The sequence below is a fragment of the Abrus precatorius genome, unplaced genomic scaffold, assembly GCF_003935025.1.
Source record: "Abrus precatorius isolate BTA unplaced genomic scaffold, Abrus_2018 Scaffold11, whole genome shotgun sequence".
Taxonomy (NCBI): Eukaryota; Viridiplantae; Streptophyta; class Magnoliopsida; order Fabales; family Fabaceae; genus Abrus; species Abrus precatorius.
The window spans coordinates 9,103,781-9,128,352 of record NW_020874303.1 but is presented as its reverse complement, the minus strand read 5'-3'; the positions used below and the strand labels follow the sequence as shown (position 1 = coordinate 9,128,352).

The 24,572-nt window shown below is 32.2% G+C and overlaps 3 protein-coding genes across 3 annotated transcripts; 1 reads left to right on the top strand and 2 right to left on the bottom strand.

The window, feature by feature from the left end:
* Nucleotides 1–898: 898 nt before the first annotated feature.
* On the bottom strand, nt 899–9,750 carry LOC113854127 (protein TPLATE-like). Its single transcript, XM_027484987.1, has 7 exons — nt 8,542–9,750; nt 7,572–8,168; nt 6,537–6,898; nt 5,938–6,241; nt 5,154–5,276; nt 1,905–2,360; nt 899–1,598 (listed from the first exon to the last, which is right to left on the bottom strand). Exons 1-7 carry the CDS (start codon nt 9,667–9,669, stop codon nt 1,089–1,091), a joined length of 3,480 nt encoding a protein of 1,159 aa, XP_027340788.1. The 5' UTR covers nt 9,670–9,750; the 3' UTR covers nt 899–1,088.
* A 4,776-nt stretch (nt 9,751–14,526) lies between these two features.
* On the top strand, nt 14,527–17,965 carry LOC113855596. The gene is made up of 4 exons (XM_027487226.1): nt 14,527–15,072; nt 16,083–16,343; nt 16,437–16,528; nt 17,206–17,965. The coding sequence occupies exons 1-4, from the start codon at nt 14,527–14,529 to the stop codon at nt 17,963–17,965; spliced, it is 1,659 nt and encodes a 552-aa protein (XP_027343027.1).
* Nucleotides 17,966–18,547: 582 nt separating this feature from the next.
* LOC113855595 (protein UPSTREAM OF FLC) lies at nt 18,548–21,292 on the bottom strand. The gene is made up of 7 exons (XM_027487225.1): nt 21,163–21,292; nt 20,920–20,989; nt 20,689–20,801; nt 19,830–20,529; nt 19,280–19,375; nt 18,699–18,795; nt 18,548–18,607 (listed from the first exon to the last, which is right to left on the bottom strand). Exons 1-7 carry the CDS (start codon nt 21,290–21,292, stop codon nt 18,548–18,550), a joined length of 1,266 nt encoding a protein of 421 aa, XP_027343026.1.
* Nucleotides 21,293–24,572: the final 3,280 nt, after the last annotated feature.

The window sequence follows — 24,572 nt, the reverse complement described above, 5'->3', positions numbered from 1 at the left end:
CTTATTTTGGAAAATCGTAGTATCCTCTTAATATATTGTTAGTGGGTTGCTTTTGTGACATGCATTAACTAGTAGGCTTTACTTATTGAGTACACAACGTTTAGTCGAGTCATTATAGCATATTATAGAGCTCTTACAACACATTTGTGGAGACTAAAATATTTTTAGTTTCAATTTAATCTTAAACTTTTGAGTTTTTCTATTGTTATTTTTATTGGCTTAGTTATATTGGTCGATTTTATGAATCATGACTATATTTTGTTTTGATAGATGTATTCATCTTATCACGATCAAAGTTACATGAATGTTAAGTAATTTAAACTACTTATATCTCTAATAAGAAAGACAAGATTGAGTATATGAATAAAATTATCAAATTTTTAAGACCAATTGTTTATTATAATTATTACATTTGTATAAACTAGTGTAAGAATAATAGTAGATTCATTTATTTTTATAAAAAGAGAAACATTATACTTTAACATATATAAATCCACCAACAAGAAAAATTATGTGGAGTTTTTAATTAACTCTTCCTATTATAGATTTAACAATTGAGTTAAAAGTTTTAAAGAAGTTAAATCCTTCATTGTGTGAAAACTTCACTTACAAGCTTTAAGTTGACCTTAAAGTTGACATTGATTTGGGATAAACAAGTAAAAATTTTAATTTAAAATACAAACTAATATAAAAGAAGAAAAAAACATATAATGCATTTTTTTTAAAAATAATTAAAAAATAAATTTATTTTGTTTTACCTAATTTTATTCTATTTTAATAGAATTAAATTGTACCATCACTAATTTTAACTTACCTATAAAATGACTAAATGTAAAATGAAACTACACATTAATATATATATATATATATATATATATATATATATATTTTTGGTTTAGATAAAGGCTAGACTTCATTTAAATAGTACAGGCTTTCTTTGTAAAAAGAATACACTCAATCGTTTCTCGGGCAAATTTTAGTTTCTACCTAACTGGTATATGTAAAATAAAGAGTACAAAGAATATACTCATACATTTCTCGAAAAACCCAGAAGTAAAAATAGCAACCCAAAACAGAAAGGAAAATAGTTAATTAACTTCGGTACTTCTATCCTTGCAGAGCATATGCCACTCCTGTAGCACTGCTGCTTGAAGTGCTTGATGTTCAGCCTCTTCAGCAGTTAACTTCGATAGTGTTGAAGGCCCCTTTTTCTCATCTTCATCACCATCTTTCTTTTCTTTATTGTCGTCTTTATCATCCTCTTCATCTTCATCGTCAGATTTTGGGGTCTTGGGTCGTGGTTCGGCTGCCTTTAACAAGGCTATCCTTTCCATGGATATCCGAAGCCTCTCGGCAGCAGCTACTTTCACTTCATCTTCAGGCATATACTCCACCCCGCCATCAGTAAGGTCATCCAACCAACCCTGGAGATCTGATCCGATCTCCTTAGTTATAGATGCATCAGATGCTCGTACCACAAACTTGCACAGCATGGTCGTTGTCTCATCACCCAAGTCCACATTTCTACTCACTTCACTGGCACCAAAAATCATCATGCCCAAGAAGCCACCATGCCAAGTTTTAGCAGCATAACACATCTATTCCATCAAAGAGAAGAAGAAAAAGGGAAGAGTTAGTAAATTCAAACGGTGTAATGTCTAACTCAATGCACATATAATCCCCATTATAGCCTTTGCCTTTTTATCCTACTGTATGTTGGGCAAGTTTCTCTTGGTTTAGTTACATATTTACTGTTTCCATCAAAGTAGAAACATGCAAGAAAAAGCATACAAGACACAGAAATTGAGTACCAATATCACTAAGAAAACTAGGTGATTCCAGGAAAGGAACCTAACAAGACATCCTTTAACTATTTCAAAAATAACAAAATAACAAATCCACACCTCAAACCCTGCCACTGTTCGGATAATATGTGAACAAACTTTATGGAATGGCTTGGAAGACAAGGATTTCAGTCCACTTAAGAAAGGAGATGCACCATACTGTTGAGCTGCAGTAGCCTTAAAACCACTTCCTTCGTAAGTATATGTACCAGTATATTCTACAATAGCTGGCAAACTGGGCCACAGTCGGAAAAACTCTACAGGTGATATTTGGTGCGGCAAGAGAAGCTCAGCCAATGGAATTTTATAAGGTTGACATCTCAAAATCACAGGTTCACCTAATTCAGGCCTTAGGCTTCTCTTCTGTCTCATGATTTGAGGATCCTCTTCTGCATAGTCACCTTCATAGTCTCCAACAGCACCACTACCATAGAATGGGTAGTACAACACTTGAACCCAAAGGGCACATCTTTCAAAGTGTGAAACGCCAACTGTCACACTGCACAGCACTGGATCCTGAGAGAGGAAAAACATCAGAAACGCAGATCCAGAAGCTATTGCAAATAGAACTGTTAAGAACTACTGTGTAAAGAGAGGATGCAAACATTCTCAAGTACAACAGTTACAAGCAATAATTAGCATACAATTTAGCACAATCCAGCAATTAACACAAGTTCCAAACTTCAATTATTGGACAATAATATACATCAAAGCTGCCAACAATTGAAGAAATAACAAAAAGAGGTGAAACGATAGATATCGATATCGAAACAGTAGCCATCAGTACAGGTTGCAAGGTGTATCAATTTTGACTTCAAATTGCATTTAGAATTGCTTGCATCACGTCTAAATTGTGAATCTGCGATGAATCATTTGATTCCTACAGGCTCGGTTCACACATAAAACTGGGTTGGGTCACACAGGACCCAGTTCAGGAGAACACCACTTAGGGGTTTCTTTTTGGCAAATATTTTAATGAGCTTGGAGAGAAAGTGACAAAATCTGTCCGTGAGGTTGGAAACTTGGAACTGAACTCAATTTCGTGAGACAGTTACATTGCAGAAGCTGAAGCTTGAAAACAAAGGGCATAGTTGTCATTTTCTTTTCCTTTTTCTCGGTTCAAAAACATCATCCCATCCAAAACCCCAAAAGACAGAGTCTTAAACAAAACAATGAGGCCCAAAACTGAACAGGAAGCACTACACGAACAAAAAAGAAAAACACCAATCACAAATATGCATGCTTCTGCTTTGTTTTTTATTTTTTTGGGTCAAACCAGTATGCATGCTTGAATGTGGGCAAACTACATAATGAGCCAAGATGGTTTGAATCGATTTAACTAGCCAAGTAATTTGTTAGTGGACTTGGGCAAAAAATTGAGTATAATCAATATGATAGTTCAAGGTTTTTAATTTAAAAGGAATTAAATAATTATGATTATGATATAATCCTTTTCAAATAGATATTTCGGTACTTTATATTTTTATAATAATAAATAAATTACGTTTGTTATTATTTTTGTATTTTTCAGGAGTTATACAGCTGAATTTAAACTGAAACTTTTTGTTATTGAGTTCCATTTAAAGTTTACGTTTCAATTTGTTAACCATAAGTTATTAGACATTAAATTCCCATTAAAATACTTTTCAAGACATTTTTAATTATTGATCATGAATCTTACTATTCACAATACATTTTGATTCATGAATCAGAAATGTCGCCTTTGAGTTCATGATTTGATTCCCAATTGGATAACCATGCATGTAAATGGTGGCAGCTTCTAAATTATAACAACTACAATTTTGAGAAGAAAGAAGAAAGAAATCCTCCAAAAAAAGGAAAAGTACAAAGAGCTATTAGCATGGTTTTTTTTCAATATAAGAACAATTTTGAGATAGAAAAGAGGGAAGAAAACAACTACCAAGAAGAAGAATAAGGGCTCTTTGGTCTTTGAAAATGTTTTCTGTTTTCACTTTTAATTACAAATTTGTCATCTTGTTTTCTGTTTTAATTACAACTACAATTTTGAGAAGAAGAAAGAAATCCTCCAAAAAAAGGAAAAGTACAAAGAGCTACTAGCATGGTTTTTTTTCAATATAAGAACAATTTTGAGATAGAAAAGAGGGAACAAAACAACTACCGAGAAGAAGAATAAGGGCTCTTTGGTCTTTGAAAATGTTTTCTGTTTTCACTTTTAATTACAAATTTGTCATCTTGTTTAATGTTGTTTTCTGTTTTAAAAAAATTATACAAAAAAAGTGAAAACAAGGTGCTCACTCTATCATGTGGATTTTGCAAGTTGCAACACTGGGCAAATTGACAAGTAAATCCTATAGAGATTACGTATCAATTAGTAGAAGTAATTGATCTCTTAATTATTTGGGATAAATGAATTTATAGGGGTTGATATGCAAATTGCAATCAAGAGTTTAAGAAAAGAGAAAGAAAGAGAGGAGGAAAAGAGAATCCTAAAGATTTTAGTGTGTTTTTGCTACTACTCCAAATTCAAATTGATGAGAACTAGGGTTTTCTGGCCATACGTAAGAGGGAGAGTTGGTAGATGATGTTCTATTAACTTATCATTGAAAGATTAGGCACCTTTATTGCATCCTTAAAACTTTGTTGGCAGAGGAAGAACTAACCCTTTAGCTTTCCAAGATCCTTCCTTTCAAATTGTGTTCTATTAACTTATCATAGAAAGATTAGGCACCTTTATTGCATCCTTAAAACTTTGTTGGCATGAAAAAAGTGTTTAGGATATTAGAGGGAGAGAGAAAACAGCAGTCGTCTTTGTTCAACAGAAATCCTATCTAGAGATTTTAGGAGGAACAAAAAACAAGAAGGTGCTGCTTGGGGCCCTTGCAAAGGTTGTCACCTTTTGGACAATAGTTGGCAGATGTCCTAACAAACGAATTACCCACAAAACAACGCCAAGATCTTACAGACAAGCTTGGAATGATAGATATCCATTCACCAGCTTGAGGAAGAGGGAGAGTGTTGTATCATGTTTAATATGCTTATTTCTTATTTTATTTCTTTGTACAGATTTAGTTTGATTTATTCGTTAGTTGATATATACAACTATGATTACGATAAATACAGAAATAAGGAATAAATCTAGTTGATATATTTATCCCATGATTATTGCATAGTCCATACAATCATAGTTGTATATATCAACGCAGATTGTACACCATATAATCAAAAAAAAATATCTCAATCCTTTTTCCTAAGCATAGTCTTGAAGATGAAAATTCAAAATAGTCATCTCATACTGGAATGGAATATGCACTTTAGAGGAGAAGTAACCTGTGAAACAAGATTACGCAACTGCCGCACTGCTTGAGAAGAACCATCCATATAATATAATGCACCTGATAATCCCACGCGTACATCCACCCGATTTAATTCAAGCTCAGTTAGGTTTAAGACCTGAAATATTTTTCATTTATAAATTATGAGAAACACCAAAATAGGGAGGTAACATTTTATGCCAAGAACAAATAATATCCTTTGTCCATATTACTAAACTTTAAAGATGAAAGTATTGAGCAATTCTAGCTTTCCATTGTAATTTCTTCATAAATGGATTATAGAAAAATATCCAAGGCATTAATAATCAATATCAGTATTTCCTCAAAGATACCATGAATCCACATTTAGGAAGCTGCTGCATGCCAAAATACAACAGATATTTCTTGTACCTTTTGATCAATCCTGCACACACACTAATGCAACTCCTTCCAATACATTGGAACATAAGTTTCACAACATAACTAGATTTTAATCAGATAGAACCAATAGTACATCAAATTAAATGTGTCACATTCTTCCGGTAAAGAAATCAATGTGCCACATACATTGGATTTTAACACGATAGATATCATGCTCCCCCACATCTTTTAAATTAAAAATTAATCTACTATGCTTCACATCAAAGTGAAGAACTGTTGTCATAAATTGTCATTATGTTATAAATTATTATGACCATTGCAATATAGTAAATGCAAATATCCTTCTTAAATGTTTGAAAATGTTGTACATGAACAATAAATAATTGAATAAGAAAGAAATAAATTGCGGAGGCTTTGACCTTTAAATGCAAAGTGATCCTCCCATCACTTGAATCTGCTAAATGATAACCTTCAACATAGCAGGGATCACTGCTTCCAGTCAAAGTAATTGCAGTTGGAGGAACCTTTAGTAAAGTAGAATCAACACCTTTTGTCAGCAAAAGGGTTAATTCACTGGGGTCAGGTCTCCATAGCTCTAAAATAGCCTCGTGAACTAATCCTTCTAACTTTCTATCCTGAGCAGCAGATGCTTCATAAAACTGAACAGTTAATTTGTGGTGGCTAAATGGGTAATCTCCTCTGGCTGCAGTAAACCCTGGCCACCTGGCAAAAAAGGTTATGTAATAAGAGACACAATCATTCTAAATTATCACAATGAATTCAGTTTATGATTTAATAAAGATCGTAGAATAATGTTAACATTAAAAACGGCCATTAAGCACTAAAAATACACTGCAGTAGTAAAATTTTTCGGAATCCTAACAAACTGGATTTTCATTTAAAGGATCACGCCAAATTAAAGAGAAAGAATGAATTGAGGAAACACATGAATGACATGTGACAATTTGGATAAGTAGATTCACAATGCAAGTAGTTATGAATGGCACAATATTCGCACTTGCTGTCTTGATGACTTGATGCATATTTGATTCTCTGCAATATCAATCGGCATTGATGCTTGCTGACAGAATCAGCTGAAGGATTGTTCCTAAACTCTTCAAGCTCTTTGGTAAGTATCTGCCCAGCCCTAGGGTGGCGTGATGCCAGCCGTTGGGCAGATATAAGAACTGCCTGTACATCTTGAACTCTATTAGTTGTTTCTGCAGTTGAATCAACATTAAAAAGAACCTTGTGAATATTTGATATAATGACATTAAGAGGATCATCTGGGTCGTCTGCTAGGAGTGGGTCCAATCCTTCTATATCAATGTGCTCTGCAATAGCCCAAATAAGGCGGGCCAATATTCTTGGTGTATTGACCTGTTACAATAAAAAACATTTAACATGCAGGATTCAAGTGTGTGAGAAAATCTATCCTTTTGTGATTATATTTATGAGTCTAACAATCTTCAAGTGTTTGAGGAAACTCAAATCACATAGGAATTGATTCATACCAACAACATACATAAAATAGAAGGGTGCAAATGCAAAGAACAAATGTAAGAGGGGCTAGAGATAAATATATCATATTTTCAAAAGGCATCGCACTATAAATTTCATCATCTAAGTAAAAATATTCATTCTTGTTGTATCAATATAGTCACATAATATAGGTTTTATAATAAAAATTGTCCTAAAAGACTTAAAATATCTGCAAAACATGGAAAAAATAATTCAGTACACCATGGAGGCGAGTAACTGACTGATGACAGCGACAACTCACCCCATCAACTACCAAATTTCATTATTGATTTTCAGTCTCATGATGGATGTCTTAATTCAGGGAAAAACAGCTACAATGAAAAAGCCTGAGGGATAAATTACCTGTGGAGTAAAGTTGAAGGATTTTCCTCGTTAATTTACCCTTAAAAAATTATTTCAATAATTACTAAAAATATTGTTTGGAAGGTACAGACCACATACATGTAATTGTCAGAATAAGAAATCTTTAGATGGCCTTGTCGCAGAATTTATAGCATACGAGTTTAAGTACCTCGCGTAAGTCCTTCACAAGTTCACGTTGCAAGTTTTGCAATCTAGTCTCATTCAAAATTTGGTCCTGAGAGGCTCCGTCTTTGACTCTTTTTACTCCACCCCGAGTATCATAAATGTAACACAGCCTAACAAGCAATTTCAAGTAGCAGTCGATTGCATAAGTGCGGCCATCACAATCCCATTTAATACATGGCCGACAAACCTCCACCACTTCCAAAGCAGGCTCAGTCCAGTTTAATGCACCATAACCAGTTCCATATGCCAAAGCTCCAATGACCCTGCTCTCCATGCCTGAATTTTTCTGTTCAGGCAAAGGCAGGGACAACTGAAAGCAGCTTTCCACCAGCGATGCAACTAACTCCTCCCTAAATATACTTTTACTTGTAATGCTATTAAGATCATCATTCACTCTGGCATCCTCAAAGAGTGAAGCTATGTCTGTTCCGGCAAGAGGTTTCTGCCCTCTTCTTACGCTTTCCTTGGCAAATAGGTGCACACAAAGTGCTGTTCTACATATACACGCCAAAGCATGCATACGATCCGATTCTGCTCTCAGGTTTCTCACCATCAAAAGTAGCCTCTTGAACAGTGACACCTACAAGCAGCCATTTATACATGATAAGCATTGCCATATCAAGCACCAGCAGCTTCATCTGCAGCCAAACATCTAATTCTATATTTATATAATTCAACACCACACAAGATACAAAACATAAGACATTTTAAGCACTAGATCACAAAACAACAACTAACCTAAATTCTAGAAATTAGAAGGCTATGTCTTTGACCGGTAAAGTCCTGACACTTTTCCTAATTCATAGGCTAACAAATCACCATTTTACACATACAACAACAAGCCCTCAACCAACTAGAGGAAATACATAACCTTATATCTAAGGATAACAATTAACCTGATCTCTAACTCATGGATGCAAAAAAAATAACACTAGAGGCATCATCATCATCACCTGCATGTGAAGATCAAGGAGATGGATATTGGTAACAACTGCCCTAACAATACTCTCTCTGGCAGAAGCAAATTCCTGCCTATCCCACAGAGTGAGAATGGCAATAATGGATTGGGACGCCCATTCAGGCTTCCCACCAGGAACATCAGCCAGATACAGCATATTGATCCCCACTTCATAAATCAATGCCGGTTCCAACGCTGAAACCAAGAACGGTGCCAAGTGAGCAACCACATCGGAAACCCCCACCAGCTTCTCCGCATGGGAGTCAACTTCAACACCCGGATTGGCACCATAAGAAGACTTGGAGAGCTTGCGAATGACCTCCACGCTGCCGGAGGCCACCGCCTTGATGGCATACACCACAGGAAACACGGTGGCACGGAAATTCTCCACGGGGAAGATCAGGGAACGCACCATGAGGGCGCGGCGCTTCTTCCAGACGAAATCTACCATGGAGGACACCCAATTGGAGCGGATAGCAAGGGAATTTTCGCTGTCGACAAGTTTATCGCCGGCCAACTTGCTCATCCGCTTGGAACTGAACTCCTGGAAGAGTCGGCCAAGTGAATCGAACGCCACCTTCGAAACCACGTCGGAACGGTCGAGCATGTTGGTGGCGATGCGGCCCCACCATGCGGAAACCCGGTCGAGGAGGTTAACGTTGTTTTCGCAGAGCGTTACAAGGTCATCGCGGGCAAGGACGCAGCCGAGGGTTTCAGTGATGGAGAAGCGGAGGTTGTCGCTAGGGGAGTCGAAGCAATTAGAGATCTCTTTGTTGCAATCTGCGATGAGTTTAGCAAGGCGGTAAGAGGGGATGGCGGCGAGGATGGAGACGGCGGCGGCAGTGACGTCGGGGTCGGGGAAGTGAAAGTCGTTGCGGATGCCGGCGCAGACGGTTTCCCAGAGGTCGGGGGTGAGGCGCGTTGATCGGATGAGGTCGAAGGCGAGCTTCTTGCAGACCGCGGAGGCCGGTGCAGCGACGATCTCTTCGACGGCGGTTTTGGCGATGACGGCGATGTCGCGGCCCGCAGCGGACTGCTGGAGGGCCTGCAAGAGCGCTCCGGATTGACGGAGAGCGTCGTTGGAGCGGAGGTCGGCTTGGATCTGAGCGAAGAGGATGTCCATTGTTGGAGTTCAAGAATTGGAGATTTGGAGCATTGAATGATCTTACTTTGGTCTTAAGCATTGCAGATTTGGAGGGAATGTGGTTTGGTAGATTCTAGGACTTTTTTTTAATATTAATTTTAAATAATAATAATAATAATAATAATAATAATAATATGATAATAATGAGTTAAATTTTCATTATTTAGTTTATTATATTAAATTTTTATATTTTAAAATAAAATTTTAAATTTTTTAAAAAACTTATTTTAAAGTGTGTTAGAAATAAAAGTATAATTAATTCTTAAATTATTTATAAATTAATTATTTTTTAATAGAAATATTATTTTATCTTATTTTAAAATATGATAATAATGAGTTAAATTTTCATTATCTAGTTTATTATATTAAACTTTTACATTTTAAAATAAAATTATAAATTTTAAAAAGAAACTTATTTAAAAGTGTGTTAGGGATAAAAATATAATTAATTCCTAAATTATTTATAAATTAATTATTTTTAATAGAAATATTATTTTATATTATTTTAAACATAAACTAAAAGTTATATTTTAATTTTTTAAAAATAAAATTAATTTTCTTATCTTATTTTTTATTATTAAATTCATGTTTCAAATAAAATACAAGTCTAATTTAAATATTTTGTTTTATAATAAAAAAATAGGATTTGATGTAAGAAATTATGAATAATTTTATGAAACTAATTCTACAGCTACATTTGTCAAGCTCTTATATTTCTAGCTTAATATTAAACAACTTAACATTTTATTACTATATTGTCTAAAAAATAAAATTTAATCCTAAAAAGTAAAAGTCAACAGGTTACACTACAAAAACTTGTACATTTACGAGCTTGAGCCTAAAATGTGTGACATATATAAGTTCATATTTATGCAAGTTACCTACATAAATTGTAAGTTTACGGGTAATGCATTCAGGTCTAATATTATTTAGAAAGTGAAGCATTGAACATAATTACTCTTTTTCATTTTAAATTTTAGAGATAAATTATAAAGTTAAAATAATTTTTTAAAAAATTGTTAAAAATATTAAGTGAATTATACTCTTTTTGGTACAACTAATTTAACTTTCATATACTTTTTTTTTCTTAATTCTATTCTAAATTATGGAGATAAATTGTTACTTAATTTTTAAATTTTTTTTATATATAATTATTTAAAATGTTATCAAAATTTATTCTTTAATTATCAAAATATATATTTATTTTCAAATAAAATATATGTGCATTATACAATCTCTTAATAAGTGAAAATTAGTAAAAGAAAAATAGTTTAACCCAACTGGCAAGTCCTATAACTATAAGTTTATACAACTTATTAAATGTAAATTCGTTTAAATGCAAGTCTATATAATTTGACCACTTTAATTGTGACTTTATAAGGGATTGACCAACTTATATATGTAGCTATACTAAAAAGATATTTTAACTAATGATGTACAAATATCATTAATATTAGAATCTCAGATAGCACCATAAAATGCTACAAGGTTTAGATTAAGAGACACGAAAAAGTTTATTTCATAGGTTATGCTTATTTTGAAAATTCGTAGTATCCTCTTAATATATTGTTAGTGGATTGCTTTTGTGATACGCATTAATTAGTAGGCCTTACTTATTGAGTACAAAACGTTTAGTCGAGTCATTATAGCATATTATAGAGCTTTTACAACACATTTGTAGAAACTAAAATATTTTTAATTTCAGTTTAATCTTAAACTTTTGAGTTTTTCCATTGTTATTTTTATTGGCTTAGTTATATTGATCGTTTTTATGAATCATGACTATATTTTGTTTTGATAGATGTATTTATCTTATCACGATCGAAGTCACATGAATGTTAAATAATTTAAATTATTCATATCTCTAATAGGAAAGACAAGATTGAGTATATGAATAAAATTATCAAATTTTTAAAACTAATTGTTTATTATAATTATTGCATCTGTATATTAGATAAAGGCTAGACTTCATTTAAATAGTACAGGCTTTCTTTGTAAAAATAATAGTATACCTCAATTTATTATCAAATTTTTTAATGTGTATTTTTAAATATACAATACAAATTTATATATTATAAATTCTATATTAAAAATAATAAAATATTATAAGATTCAATTTAAACTTATAAAAATAGTGCATAATTTGAACAAAGTTCATTTTTTTTTATCTTAATCAGATGGATTTAAGAAGTTTAAATTAATTTTGAACTCAAATTTAAAACCTAAATCTTTATTTTTATTGTTTGATGTGGATTTCGAAGATAAAATTTTATCTTTAAATCTTTCAAAATCTTGATCATAAAATGTCACTAAATTATATTATTAAATTGAATTCAAGTCATGACTTAGAGTTTGCACTTCATATTTTACATATTTCATGTAAAAAAAAAACAATACATATTAAAACATAAATTCATGATTTATTTTTATATCAACATCTTTAAGAAAAGTAAAACTAAAATCAAGAATAATATTCTAACAAATATTACATGTCTTCAATTTTTATTTTCTCTTTTTTTTTTTCACTCTACTTGCCAACAATAAATTACATTAGTGAATATGTAAAACTTATAATATTATCATATCATCTTTAGTTAATTTTTTTAAAAAACTTTTAAAAGCACCACTGAATTGATCATGTGATTGTTAATTCGGCAAGCATGTTTAAGTTGATCATGCTTGATCATAAGATATAGGATTTGCATTGTGTATAATTTGTAAAATATATGATACCATGTTGCTGTTGTTTAAACAATATTTTGCCAAATTTTGAAATCTAAATGTTGATTTTGTGTTTAAAAGTAATTTTATTTTTTAAATTTAAAATAAAATTTTATAAATGAAAAAAAATTAATTAAAGTGATTGAAGTTATTGACAATAGATTTTTTTAAAAAAATATTTTTTATTTAAATATATAATAAATATAAAAATTCTTTCTTTATTTTAGCCTTAAGAAGCTCTCTTATTTATAGTTACACTACCTTTTGGTAAGAATGTATAGCTACAACTAAGTGTATGAAAATAATATTCTAGAACATTCTCTATCTTCTAAAATATCTAATAAATCACCAGGCTTACAAAAATATCTATAATGGATATTTAAAGAATTTACAGGCAATTTATGTAGCATAACTTTATATTATAATTAGCAAGTGTCCTATGTATTGTGTGAATATTTTAAAATATAAATAAAAAATAAGTTAAAAAGATATTTAAAAAGATAGCCAAAAGAAAATATACATGTAATTAATTAAATTAAATTAAAAAGTGTCAACTAAGAGAAAAAAAATATACATAATTAATTGAACTAAATTTGAATACAGAATTAAAGAAGTTAATTTGAAGGTAGACTCATCTAAGAGATTTAAATATTTTCAGGATAATAAATTTTAATTTAATATAAAATGATAAATTATATTATTAGATGATATATATTATTTTTATGGGTGTACATATGTACAAATCATATATGCATGTATAAATGCCAAAGCACAAGGAGATTTGCATTAGTGTAAGTCACAGGATGGACATTTAGTCTTTACCCATACGTTTTTTTTATTCAATTGTCCATGCTTACCCAGATAAATGAAAAGAAAAGAAAAATAAGAATAAACTTAATAAATATATTAATAATAGACATAATTTCAATAAATATAATATATTAATATTTATGTGTATTTTTAAAAGCATGGTTAAAGTTGAGAGCGGGGCCCAGAAAAGAAGCAGGAGGCTTGTGATAATTGAATTCTCATGTTCACGCAACAAGTAACAACATTAGTTATCGAAGTTGGGTATCATCATACTCTTTTCATTGCAGAGGTTGATCTTCATCGTGTCTTTAAAGAGCTTTGTGAGGACTATCATAGGAATAAGGAACTGAACTCTACTCTATAGAGTCTATACTCTTCACCATTTACTAGTCACACCCTTTTCTCTCATATCTCAAAAAAGTGACATATCCATATGCCATAGCTGCACCTTCTCCCATGTCACTTTGAGATTCCAATCCTTTCTCTATCTTCATATTGTATTTCTTTAAAAGGTTTAGGGTGGACAATGTATAACAAAGATAAGGAGACAAAAAAATTTATATTTTTAAGGCATTCTCTCTTATTTGAACTACACAAAAGATATCAGAAAAAAGTTTTACGCATTAATCTGCATGCAACATTCCTCTTTTTTAACACATGAAAACTAGCATATCCACATTTATAATATTAAACACAGTTTCTACAAGTTTTTAAGTGTAGAAGATACAAATTCAATATTTTTTTTATAGGAATAAGATTAGAAATTTCATTTTAAATAAGTTTTAAACATATTTTTTGTGAGTGTATTTTTTAATACAATTTTGATTTTAGTCTTTCAACTTTTTATTTTAATATTTAATTATTTTAAAATTTAACACTTTTAATCTTAATAATTATATGACTAATTAAGACATGACTTAGTATGATTAACTAAAAATTTATAGCTGATACTTTAACTAAAAATTTATAACCTATAATAAAAAACTTATAATTTTATAGTTAGCAGATTAAATTATAATTTTTAGAAGTTTATTATATAGTTAATTCAAATATATTAAATGATAAAAATATTATGCTTATTTTGTCTAATTATAAAATTATGTTTTTAATTATAGGTTATAAATTTTGTATATAATTTTTAATTATGCATATTTTTTTTTGTCACATTTTATTTTTGCAACGAACGAGAAACATAAACTCTCCTGAAAGAAACAAGTCCGTTTAAAACATCAGAGTAGCAGAAAATCCCTCTAAATTCTCATTCTCTCTTCTTCTTCTTCTTCTTCTTCTTCTCATTGCACTTCCATGGCGTCACTGACCCCAGGCGTGCTCTCGAAGCTTCTAGAAAACGCGGGCAACAAGGTAACGGCGCCACACCGCCAAGCCCTCCTCCAAGTAACCGAAATCGTGCCACGCCTTTCAGACGAACCGTGGCAGAGCCGAGGTTACTTCCTTAAACTCTCCGACTCCTTGCACTCTGCTTACGTCTCAGTCTCCGAAGCCGAAGCCGAGATGATCTGCGCCGATAAGCTCCAACTCGGCCAGTTCGTTTACGTGACTCGCCTCGACTCGGCCTCACCCGTTCCACTGGTTCGCGGCCTCAACCCTCTCCCCAAACGAAGACCCTGCGTTGGAAACCCCACTGACTTGGTCTCTAGCGAGTCCCTTCATGTTACCCCTAAGTTGAAGAAGAGAGATGAGAAGAAGATGACTTTCGAGACGAGGAGGTTCAGCTTGGATTCTTCTAGAAGGGTTTGGGACCATAGTCCCGTTGTTAAAGCTAAAACTTCTTCTGCAACTTCTGCATCTGATAAACTCAAGCTCAAGAAATCTCACCCCACTTCACCTAATGTTTGTTACTGTTCCCTTTTCAGCATTTTTTTTTTCTTTGTTGAGCTACTGCTTTTGCCTTTTTCCTACCCCTTTTTTTTCTTGTTAACGTAGTAGGATTAAGTTTCAAATAAGATCTTTTGATAAAATATTATATTTATTTCGTTGGTAATTATAAGTGTAGTAAATATAGTTTTGAATAAATATTTTTTACTATTAATTGTTTAAACTCGATTTTTAAAGTTGAGATTTTTTTTTTAAATTTGCGTGGTTTTATTTGTCGAGACTCGAGAGGTTTAGGTGAGGGAAGAGGGTTTTCTTCTTGTTTTTCCTTTTTTGAGTTAATGTCCGTGTTTTTTTTATGAAAAATTTGATAGGAGACACATTTTTAAGACGGTAGTGAAAATATCATTTTTATTCTTTAACAGTCGCAAATTTTAGCAATTTTAGTCTTTGTTTGGAAATAGAGTATTTGTGAAAAGAATTAGTTGTTTTTTAAAACTCTTTCAAAATTGATAAGAATGTACGATTATTTCTGTGAAATAGTATTAATGAAGCACATTATCATATTTAGTAACTACCAATTTATGTCCCGTGTTTATGTTTAAGGTAACGTGTGATTGTCCCACTGCTAAATTTCAGCTCTTTTTTCTATTGTTTTTTAAATCACTATTTCAGATATAGCTAATGTTGTACGAGGGCCCTATCCTATTTTGTGCGCTCTTGAAACGCTTTTATTTATATTGGTTTGGACCCCAGGTCAACATTATTTTTTCAAGCTTTGAATTGTTAAGTGTTAATGCTTTTGGTAAGAATTTATGTAAATGAGTTTCGTCAATGTTTAAGGACATATCTCTCTGCAGTGTCGTGTTGGTAGGGCCTTTAGATAGTGTACTGCTGCTGCATGTGGGTAGAGAAAATGCTTGAGTTAAAACAATGATGTTTGGTGAGACAAAAGGTTGATTTTTATGTGTCCCCTTGTGTGTTAACTTTTTTTGAAGCTTATTATGGGTAGATGGTGCTTGCTGTAGGTGATGGACAAGAAGGTTTCTGCTAAAGCTGATTCTCCCCAAAAATCTCCAACTTCAAGTGCCTCACCTTTGAAAAGTAAAAACGAGAACTTGTGTCCAAAATTGACACACGCACCTCCGAGAAAAGGTACTAGTACTAGGTCTCCATGTCTTGACACTGTTCATAGCCAACTTGTTAAGGTGCCCCTCAATTTCAAGACTTGGTGTGATGCTTCTGCATCTTGGGAAGATCTCCCATCTCCCATGTGTAATCTTGGAAAGGTATTGAACTCCATTTGTGTTTGGCTATTATTCAAAACTTAAATGCCATCAGCACTTACCAAATTTTGAATTTTGTTGTCAATCCTTTTCCAGCAAGTTGTAACTCATAGAAATGTTACTTTTTTGGCGGCTGTGCGATCTCTTGAAGAAGCATCTGCTACAGATACTGTGATCCAATGCATGTGGTATATATTTACATTTTGCATATATACATTACTGCTTTGATTTCTTTTTCTTATCTTTCTGAATCAATAAATAGAAATTTTTTCTTAAAAATCATAGTGGATGTGCATTAGTAACATTCAATGATATGTTTTCTAATGACCATTTTTCACTTTTGATTTTGGTAAGGAAACCTGTTAATAATATAATGAACTTGAACAGTTTGTTTACAGAAAGTATTTAAAATGATTGAAATACAAGAGTGGTTCAGTGTTATTGGCTTGTTGAAATACAGTGCTTTTCAATTGTGTATGTAATATAATGAACCTTTTCACCTGGTGTCCCCCCTCTTTTAGTTTGGGGGCTATCGATTATACTTTTAAGTTTTAAGATGTATAGAAACTCATGAATGTTGTTTCAACTGTACAATTTTTTGCTAGGCAGTCAAAATTATGAATCTTTGTGATGATTAAATAGGTCAAGGGAAGAGTCTCTCATGTGAAGAGAAAATTTTATGGCTATTCTATCACTTCGTCACTTCATTGTCACCTGTAGATACCTGGATATGGAATTGAAATTATATTTGACAGTTTTCTACTTGCAATTTTGTATTTATTTTATTTCTCTTTGGGGTCAATATGAACTCCTTCCTGTAATGTTTGTGGAAATTGCATTGACCAAGATGAGTATTCTGTTTCAGTATGTTTGCAGAACTTTGCCAGTCTTGTCAGACTTATTCTGCTGGATCACTTGTGAAGCAGTTCCTGGAGCTTCACCTGAATTTGCAGAGAGTAACAGTGCTATTTGATTCCTTACTTGCACCACTTCCTGAAACAAAACCAAGCAGCCATTCTAAGAGTTCAGTGGAAGATGCATGTAAAGTTCCCACTCGCAAGAATGCTATATCTTGGGTACAAGCTGCCATAGAGACCAATCTTTCCAAATTCAATCTATTTGGAACACAAGCAAATGATGAGGTTTTGAACATTGAGAAAAATCATTACGTTGTCGTCGAGAATTCTTGTAAGGAAACATACATTGTTGATTCCTCTGCTCAAAGCAAGCAAAATCGTGTACCTCAAGTGAATCACTTGCCACATTCATCTGCTAAAAGGCTTCCTTCCTCAAAGCGGAGTCTCTTGGCAACCAACAAGGATACTGACAGGCAGGATCAATTAAAAGAAAATGAATTAAAAGTAGCTGCAAGTTTGGCAGAAAAACTGCTTGTAGCATCTCGGGAATGGTTCCTGAAGTACTTGGAGGAATCTTTAGGTAATGAATTTGGGTTGAAAAATGAAGGGAGCACTGAAATTGCATGTCTTCTTGGACAGCTCAAACAGGTGAACCGCTGGTTAGATAGTTTGGTTGGTGGAGATAAGGTTGATCACAGGGTGGAGAACCTAAGAAAACGTTTGTACCGGTTTCTGCTTGAGCATGTTAATTCTGCCATCGCTAATTAGTAAATTTAGAACTACCAGAACTAACAGAATTGATGGAGTATATTATCCTGACTCTGCAGTGAACAGCTGACAGTGATGTTACAGTGAATAGTTATTTAAATAGCTCATTTTTGTCTTGGTATAACCACGTAAAGATCTTACCTCTTATTGTATACTTTAACTTAACTAACATTGTCACTGAACCAAGTTATGCCCAAGATTATACAATTTTGAGCTGTATTCTGTCAATATGTAGATGTTATTGTTGAATGTAAATTTATGTTGAAATTCATTTTGGATTAACCGTTTGGTTGTTTGCCTCCAATCAATGTTTAGCTAACCTTGGAGATCTCATGGTTCAACAATCTTGCATTCTTCATTAAGGTGGAGTTGTGACTATTGTGTGAACAATTGCAATGGCATTCATTGGCTAAATTGTTGATTCTTGCTTTGTAGTCTTTATTTGGCAAAAAGTTGACCACCCCTATCAGGCTAGTACTATCTTCTGCTTTGCAGAATGTTGTGGTAACCTTCAGCTCTTAATGTTTTGAGCTTGAAGACAATGAGGAATCATGACAAAGTGTGATTAGAAAAAGCAAGAAACTATAATTGAGATCCAGTCTTTACAAGGACACAGACCAAGTTCTCAGCCACATCAAAACTCTGCAAGCAATTCACCTAAAGGAATTCATATTCAGTTGGTCAAAAGATATTCTGTATGGGACGATGTTGATGCTCTCTGAAGTTGCGTCACCTCATCACTTGTAGTTGATATTCCCAAGGCTTTCATTCCTTTACAAGACTTCATGTGTTTGTACATGTTCTCAGGCTTAAACGACTTCCCACATAGCCTGCACCATGGAGCCCTATTTATGGTCTTATCATTCATCATCACAATAAAGATATGAAATTGAAAGCGTCTCAAGCATATGGCATATAAAGTAGTTCATGCAATTCTAATTACTCTTAAAATTTAACCACTAGACCCTGCAGCCAAAAGTTGGTAAGCATAACAATCTGTTAATCAATGTCAACTTTTTATATTTTATATTTTTTATTACAAGAAAAACAAAATTCTTAAATTTGACTAATAATTCAATAAGGTGAATCTTCACTTCGACTCAACTGCAGCCTCCGGGGTCTTCATGCACCTCCATTCAGCTTAGTATCAATAAGGCACTGATAAATCCTAATACTATACTATATTGATCTTCAACATGTGTGCTAAAACATCATCCACCAATATGATCATGATTACATATGTCCTCTCATTACAATGTTGAAATGCTAACAATTGAAATTATACTCAGGTGACATACATGTTCAGTCACTTACGAGCAAGTTGGTCCACCAAATGGTTTGTAAGTAGTTTGATTCATGAGCTCTCCTAACTTCCTGCTCCTGCTTGTTTCCTCTCCATCGAAGCTCTTTCTGCAAAAGAAAAACATGAAAAAAAAAAAAAAACACTTTAAACCATCCAAGCAAATGCTCAAAGTTATGTAACTAAAAGTAATAATTTTTTTTAAATAAATTATTTATCATTTTGAAAATATAAAAATGTAATAAATGCTATATTTTTAGTAATAATAATAAAAAAATTAAAAAAAAAAAACTATCTCTAGGTGCTTAAATTCAAACATTAAAGATTAAGATTAACACAAGTATTGTCAAAGAAAATTTAATCTCAACACTTAGGCTAAGCATAAGTAACTCAAAATGATAATTTTTTATTGAAAAAAAATATTTATCGCCTTAAAAATATGAAAGTGTATTTAATAATAATAACAAAACTATCTTTAGATATTTAAGCTCAGTTTACAGAACTGTTTACTGAAAAGGATCGTTATTTAGAATATTCAAAGCTCAATTTAATTCAACTCCTTACCTGGCCCCATATTGTTTGTGGTGATGATGATTCCAAGAAGTTCCAAAGCACCTGGCTGATCCTCCCAATTTGTCTCCTTTACAAATCTCAGCTTTTCTTCCAGGTGTGTTGTTGTTAGGCTCCTTGGAGAATATCTTTTGATCCTGGTTCATCCGTACCAAGGCTGCATCATTTGTTTCCACAATGCCACAAGTAATCAAATTGCGGAACACACTAGAAACTCTAGTAGAATTGCTTCTGATCTTAGTAAAGGAGGATTGGAATGATGGTGATGACATAGTAGAAAGGGATGAATCAGGAGAGTGAGTTTTATTCTTGTCATCTCTGTTTTCACCCTTCTTAGTCATTTGATTGTGATACAAGGAAGGCAATGAACAAGTCTCTAGCTTCTCTCGGTTCTGTTCATTGAAACCCTCTTTGCCTGTCGTCTCCAAAAGCTTCTCTTCTTCAACCTTTGATGAATCATCATCAGTCATAGATGACCTGTCTGAGCTGAAAACCAATGAATCCTGGCTGATTTCTGATGACCCTTTTGTTGGAGTATCCGTTTTTGAATCTGGGTCTAGTTGAATATGAGGTTCTTCTGCTAGCGATGGTTGCTTCTGATGCTGTTGTTTGTCCTCAACAACTTGTACTCGAGGACATTTCTTCTCAGCATGGATGTCACTAGCACTTTTCTTTTCATTAAGTGAACGTGTTTCTACATTAACCAAATTGTGCAACTTAATTAGTCTTTAAACATTTTTAGAAAAAGTGTACATAATTTGGAAATGTCCATGGATGGCAATTATGGGTGGCCATGCTCAAATATTAATGTGAAAAATAAAACTGGGAATAGTGATTATCTCTAAGTACATACCATATGGGGTAGGGTGGATTTGTGATCCTTTAAGGACGTATTCATTGTCAGAAATGGGGGTTATGAGGTCGTCATCCAACAAGTCTTGCCACACATATCCAGTCTTGTACCTCCTGCCATTCAATAATTGTCAGTTACAAATTGATTATAGACACACACATACAGTTAAAGGTTAAAAAAAATGAGGTAGAGAAATGGACCAAAGCAAGAATTAGGAGGGTATGATTCAACCTCTTGTAGGACCAAGCAAAAGCTTCAGGTAAGTCTCTTCCTCTCAATTCGCCAAGCCATCTCTTAACATCTTTTAACAGATAAAAAACAGTATCATTAGACTCTTTTAAGAGTCACATATTAATCATAACACTTTTATGAATAACATTATGGACAGAAGAAAACCGCAGAAAGAACCAAGAGGTACTATAGTCAAAGCCAGATGCAAAGGAGGCTAGACTAAAAGAATAAAAAAAAACTCACCTCTTAGATAAACCCCATTTCGAGCTAGATGAAGAACACGAATTAGATGAGGGTGATCTGCATGACCACCTATGTGACTAAGAAAGTAAACGATGTGAAGTCTTCTAACTTCTCCACCTTTGGCTTCCATTCCTTTTTTCTTGGTTTGTTCTTGTTCCCTTTGCTACAATAAACACCAACACCCTCTCAACACAAACGAGTACTCTTCTTTTGAGGCACAACACAAACAACCCCTTTTGTTAGCTATATCTTCTTACTATGATTCAAAATATTATATAAAACGTAGAAAGCAGCTAGTATGGAAAAACCCACAAGAGATCTTTGTCTCTCTGCCGGCATGCCACACAAGGAACTGCTATCACAACATATAAACCTTTATGTCAGATAAAATATTCATATCATTACATTATCCTATAACAATATAAGGTTAATATAATGCAGGCCTGCTATAGGTAGCTACATGACCATACATGGAGGGCTTAATTGTATTTATTTCTTAACAAGAAAACAAAAACTTTATTTCTCGCAAACATAAATGAAAGAATGAGAAACATCGAGACTAGAGAATAGCAAGCAATTGTTTTGTGTACTAGAATGCAGTTACCTTTACCACCTTCTTTCTAGCAGAGAATGCAGAGAGAGAATGTGCGAGAATTGACCAGGTTTGTGGATACGTAAAGGTGTTGTTAGGGAGTGGAATCAGCTTCAGGGATCATCTGATTTCTCGCGATTTAACCAATATATATATAATAAATTTATATAGTAAGCTTTTGACTCGACATCATTGTTCCCCAAAAAGTTCATTTCTTTCTCCTTTTTTTAATCTTATAATGTTTTTAACCATATCTTTCTTGTTTGCATTTTCCTAATAATAATTATATAATAATAATATTTGTATCCTCCCAAATAACTTTGTTATTGTTGATGGTAATATTTGAATGTCTTATATGTTTTTTTCGACATAAATGTTCAAATGTCTTAAAATATTGGAAGAAAATATTAAGAAGTATTTTTAGGACATAAGTTAAAGAGTTAAAAATTTTCTTTTATGAATAGTGTCAACGATATACACTTAATAAGATTTCTGATGCATATCTATCATGATTTTTAATAAAAACTTTCAATTCATTACTTTCTTAAGTAATGTCTTTAACGTGTTTATTAGTAGGATTTAATAATTCGAATTTAGATTCTTTATTGTTTAATGAGTAACAATATGGTCGTGTTGGACAGATGAAGATACATATTTTAACAAGTAAGGATCTGTCGTAGTTAATTGTAGAATTTATTAATTATATTTAATAAAAGATATATATTTTAATCATAATTATAACATATTATTCAACATGTGAAAGTCTAAGAAATTCTACTTAATTAGATTATTAGAATTATATGATTACACATTCTCTTTAAAATGATGTACGAAAGTGAGAAAATAAAGATTGATATATCCTAAATTTAAAATAGATAAATTGATATATAAGATACTTTAATCTATATTAACAACATATAAAAAAAAAATATTACAAGACTCTCACTGATTGTTCTAATTTATTTTTATAATCTTTTTATAATATATCAAAATAAGTTATTTTCATTTTTTTTAATAAATTTTATTATTAAATTTATATCATAAGTCACCATTAAAAAAATATTATTAAATAAACATTTAAATAAGCAGAGTATTCAATGCCCCACGATTGTCATACTTTATATTTTACATTAGAGTAATTTTAATAATTTATTATCAATTTTTGTCTAAATTTCAACAAATAAAAATCAAGGTAAGTCAATGGGTACGTAATAAGTTGTTTATGAAGATTTTTTTGTAAACATGAATTTTTTATTCTTGTTTGAAAAGTACATTAGTCGAAAAACCACCCAACTTAATTTAGATTAAAAAATGTACAGATACATGCCATTTTACATAAAGCAAATACAATGAAAGGAAAAGGATAAATCGTTTATGTTTTGCTAACACAGAGATGAACAAGTGGAACCAAAAAGATAAACAAACCATTGAACGGAGACCAATTTGGCTCAATTAGCCAAAAAATAACGAAGACAAATAGATGACAAGATAAGACACTAAAATAAAAAAATTATGTGGCAATTTGAAAATTCCAAATTGCAATCTTGGCCAGCAAGAACATTTTATGGGATAATAATGTATAAACAGAAGTAAAAAGAAAAAAAACGGTGAAAGAAAAACTGCAAACATAATGGTCCAAAACACAACACATAATATTCTTGAGATATTGACCTTTTCATGATGTCGATATTCTCTATTGTATAGAGTGGGCAATTGAATCCATGACACCCAAGTTTTGTTTTTATCCCTTTTGTCCTTCTCCTTCAACATCAGAAAAAAGAGGGCCTCATAAATAAGTAGTTGAAGTAGTACGAAGCAGGAAACTAATTATTCTCCATTAACAATTCAATTAGAGATTGTCACCTTCAATGAAAAGGAGTGGTTCTACTATATAAACATATACATCTTTATATCACTATGTTTTATATGGCAAATCATTTCTTCATTGCAAATTGAAATGGAAATACGGAACATTTGTTTTAGTTTACTCAAGCTTTTAAGAAATTGTAAAATTAGAAATAGAAGTTTCCAATTTCAGCATCTTTTGTTCTTTGATTTTCTCTCTTCCACGTGAAAAACAGTTCAAAATTTTCCTTATTTTTATTTTCATTTTCATAACTTATTTAAGTATGAACTTGGATGATATCTTCTTTTACGGAAAGAGAAAACTAATTAGGACTATATAGTTTAATTACATTAATCAAATGGATCAGCCATTTAATATGAAAACAAGGAAAGAAAAGTAGTGGATGAATATTTATTGAATCATGTGATCGTGAACCTAGCTTGCTGATTAGAATTTAACAAACGTGAGGAGGTCAGCCAAATAATGGAAATTTTGCTGCTTAAGTAATAATCACAGGAGGTGTAGATGATTCAACAACCTAATTAATGAAAACATAGGTCAATTTAAAGGTCATGAATAAAATATCTTTTCTAAGGGCACAGATTTCAAATATGTAAATTAATTAGCCTGAAAACCATAACATATCATGTATACACATTCATTTTAATTAATATATTCAGCAGACAAGTGTACTTAACTTGTTGCACACACACATATAACCTAGAAAATAATAATGAAGTGTAACTAGTTTTTTCAAGAAAAGGAAAATACTGAAGCCAACCTTTCAAAATGTTTTTTTTTAAATTAAATCTCATCCCCTAACTTTTTACTAATAGGTGATTTCTTTATTTTTAGTGACAACAATCATAGCTGATTTCCACCTTGATTTTTAATTTTAAAATGTAATTTTGTTTTTTATATTATGAGAGTCGTTTCATTTATAATTATCATCATAATAAAACCATGTTAATT

What these genes read in the sequence shown, in the direction of transcription:
- LOC113854127 (XM_027484987.1), bottom strand. Translation starts at nt 9,669, where the DNA reads ATGGACATCCTCTTCGCTCAGATCCAAGCCGACCTCCGCTCCAACGAC. An exon ending in GGATCACTTTGCATTTAAAG is followed by an intron (nt 5,277 to 5,937) that starts GTCAAAGCCTCC and finishes AAAATATTTCAG; the next exon opens with GTCTTAAACCTAACTGAGCT. An exon ending in TGCGTAATCTTGTTTCACAG is followed by an intron (nt 2,361 to 5,153) that starts GTTACTTCTCCT and finishes TTCCTCTCTCAG; the next exon opens with GATCCAGTGCTGTGCAGTGT.
- LOC113855596 (XM_027487226.1), top strand. Translation starts at nt 14,527, where the DNA reads ATGGCGTCACTGACCCCAGGCGTGCTCTCGAAGCTTCTAGAAAACGCG. An exon ending in CCATGTGTAATCTTGGAAAG is followed by an intron (nt 16,344 to 16,436) that starts GTATTGAACTCC and finishes ATCCTTTTCCAG; the next exon opens with CAAGTTGTAACTCATAGAAA. An exon ending in ACTGTGATCCAATGCATGTG is followed by an intron (nt 16,529 to 17,205) that starts GTATATATTTAC and finishes ATTCTGTTTCAG; the next exon opens with TATGTTTGCAGAACTTTGCC.
- LOC113855595 (XM_027487225.1), bottom strand. Translation starts at nt 21,292, where the DNA reads ATGGAAGCCAAAGGTGGAGAAGTTAGAAGACTTCACATCGTTTACTTT. An exon ending in CACAAACAATATGGGGCCAG is followed by an intron (nt 19,376 to 19,829) that starts GTAAGGAGTTGA and finishes TTTCTTTTGCAG; the next exon opens with AAAGAGCTTCGATGGAGAGG. An exon ending in TATCAACTACAAGTGATGAG is followed by an intron (nt 18,608 to 18,698) that starts GTGACGCAACTT and finishes AATTGCTTGCAG; the next exon opens with AGTTTTGATGTGGCTGAGAA.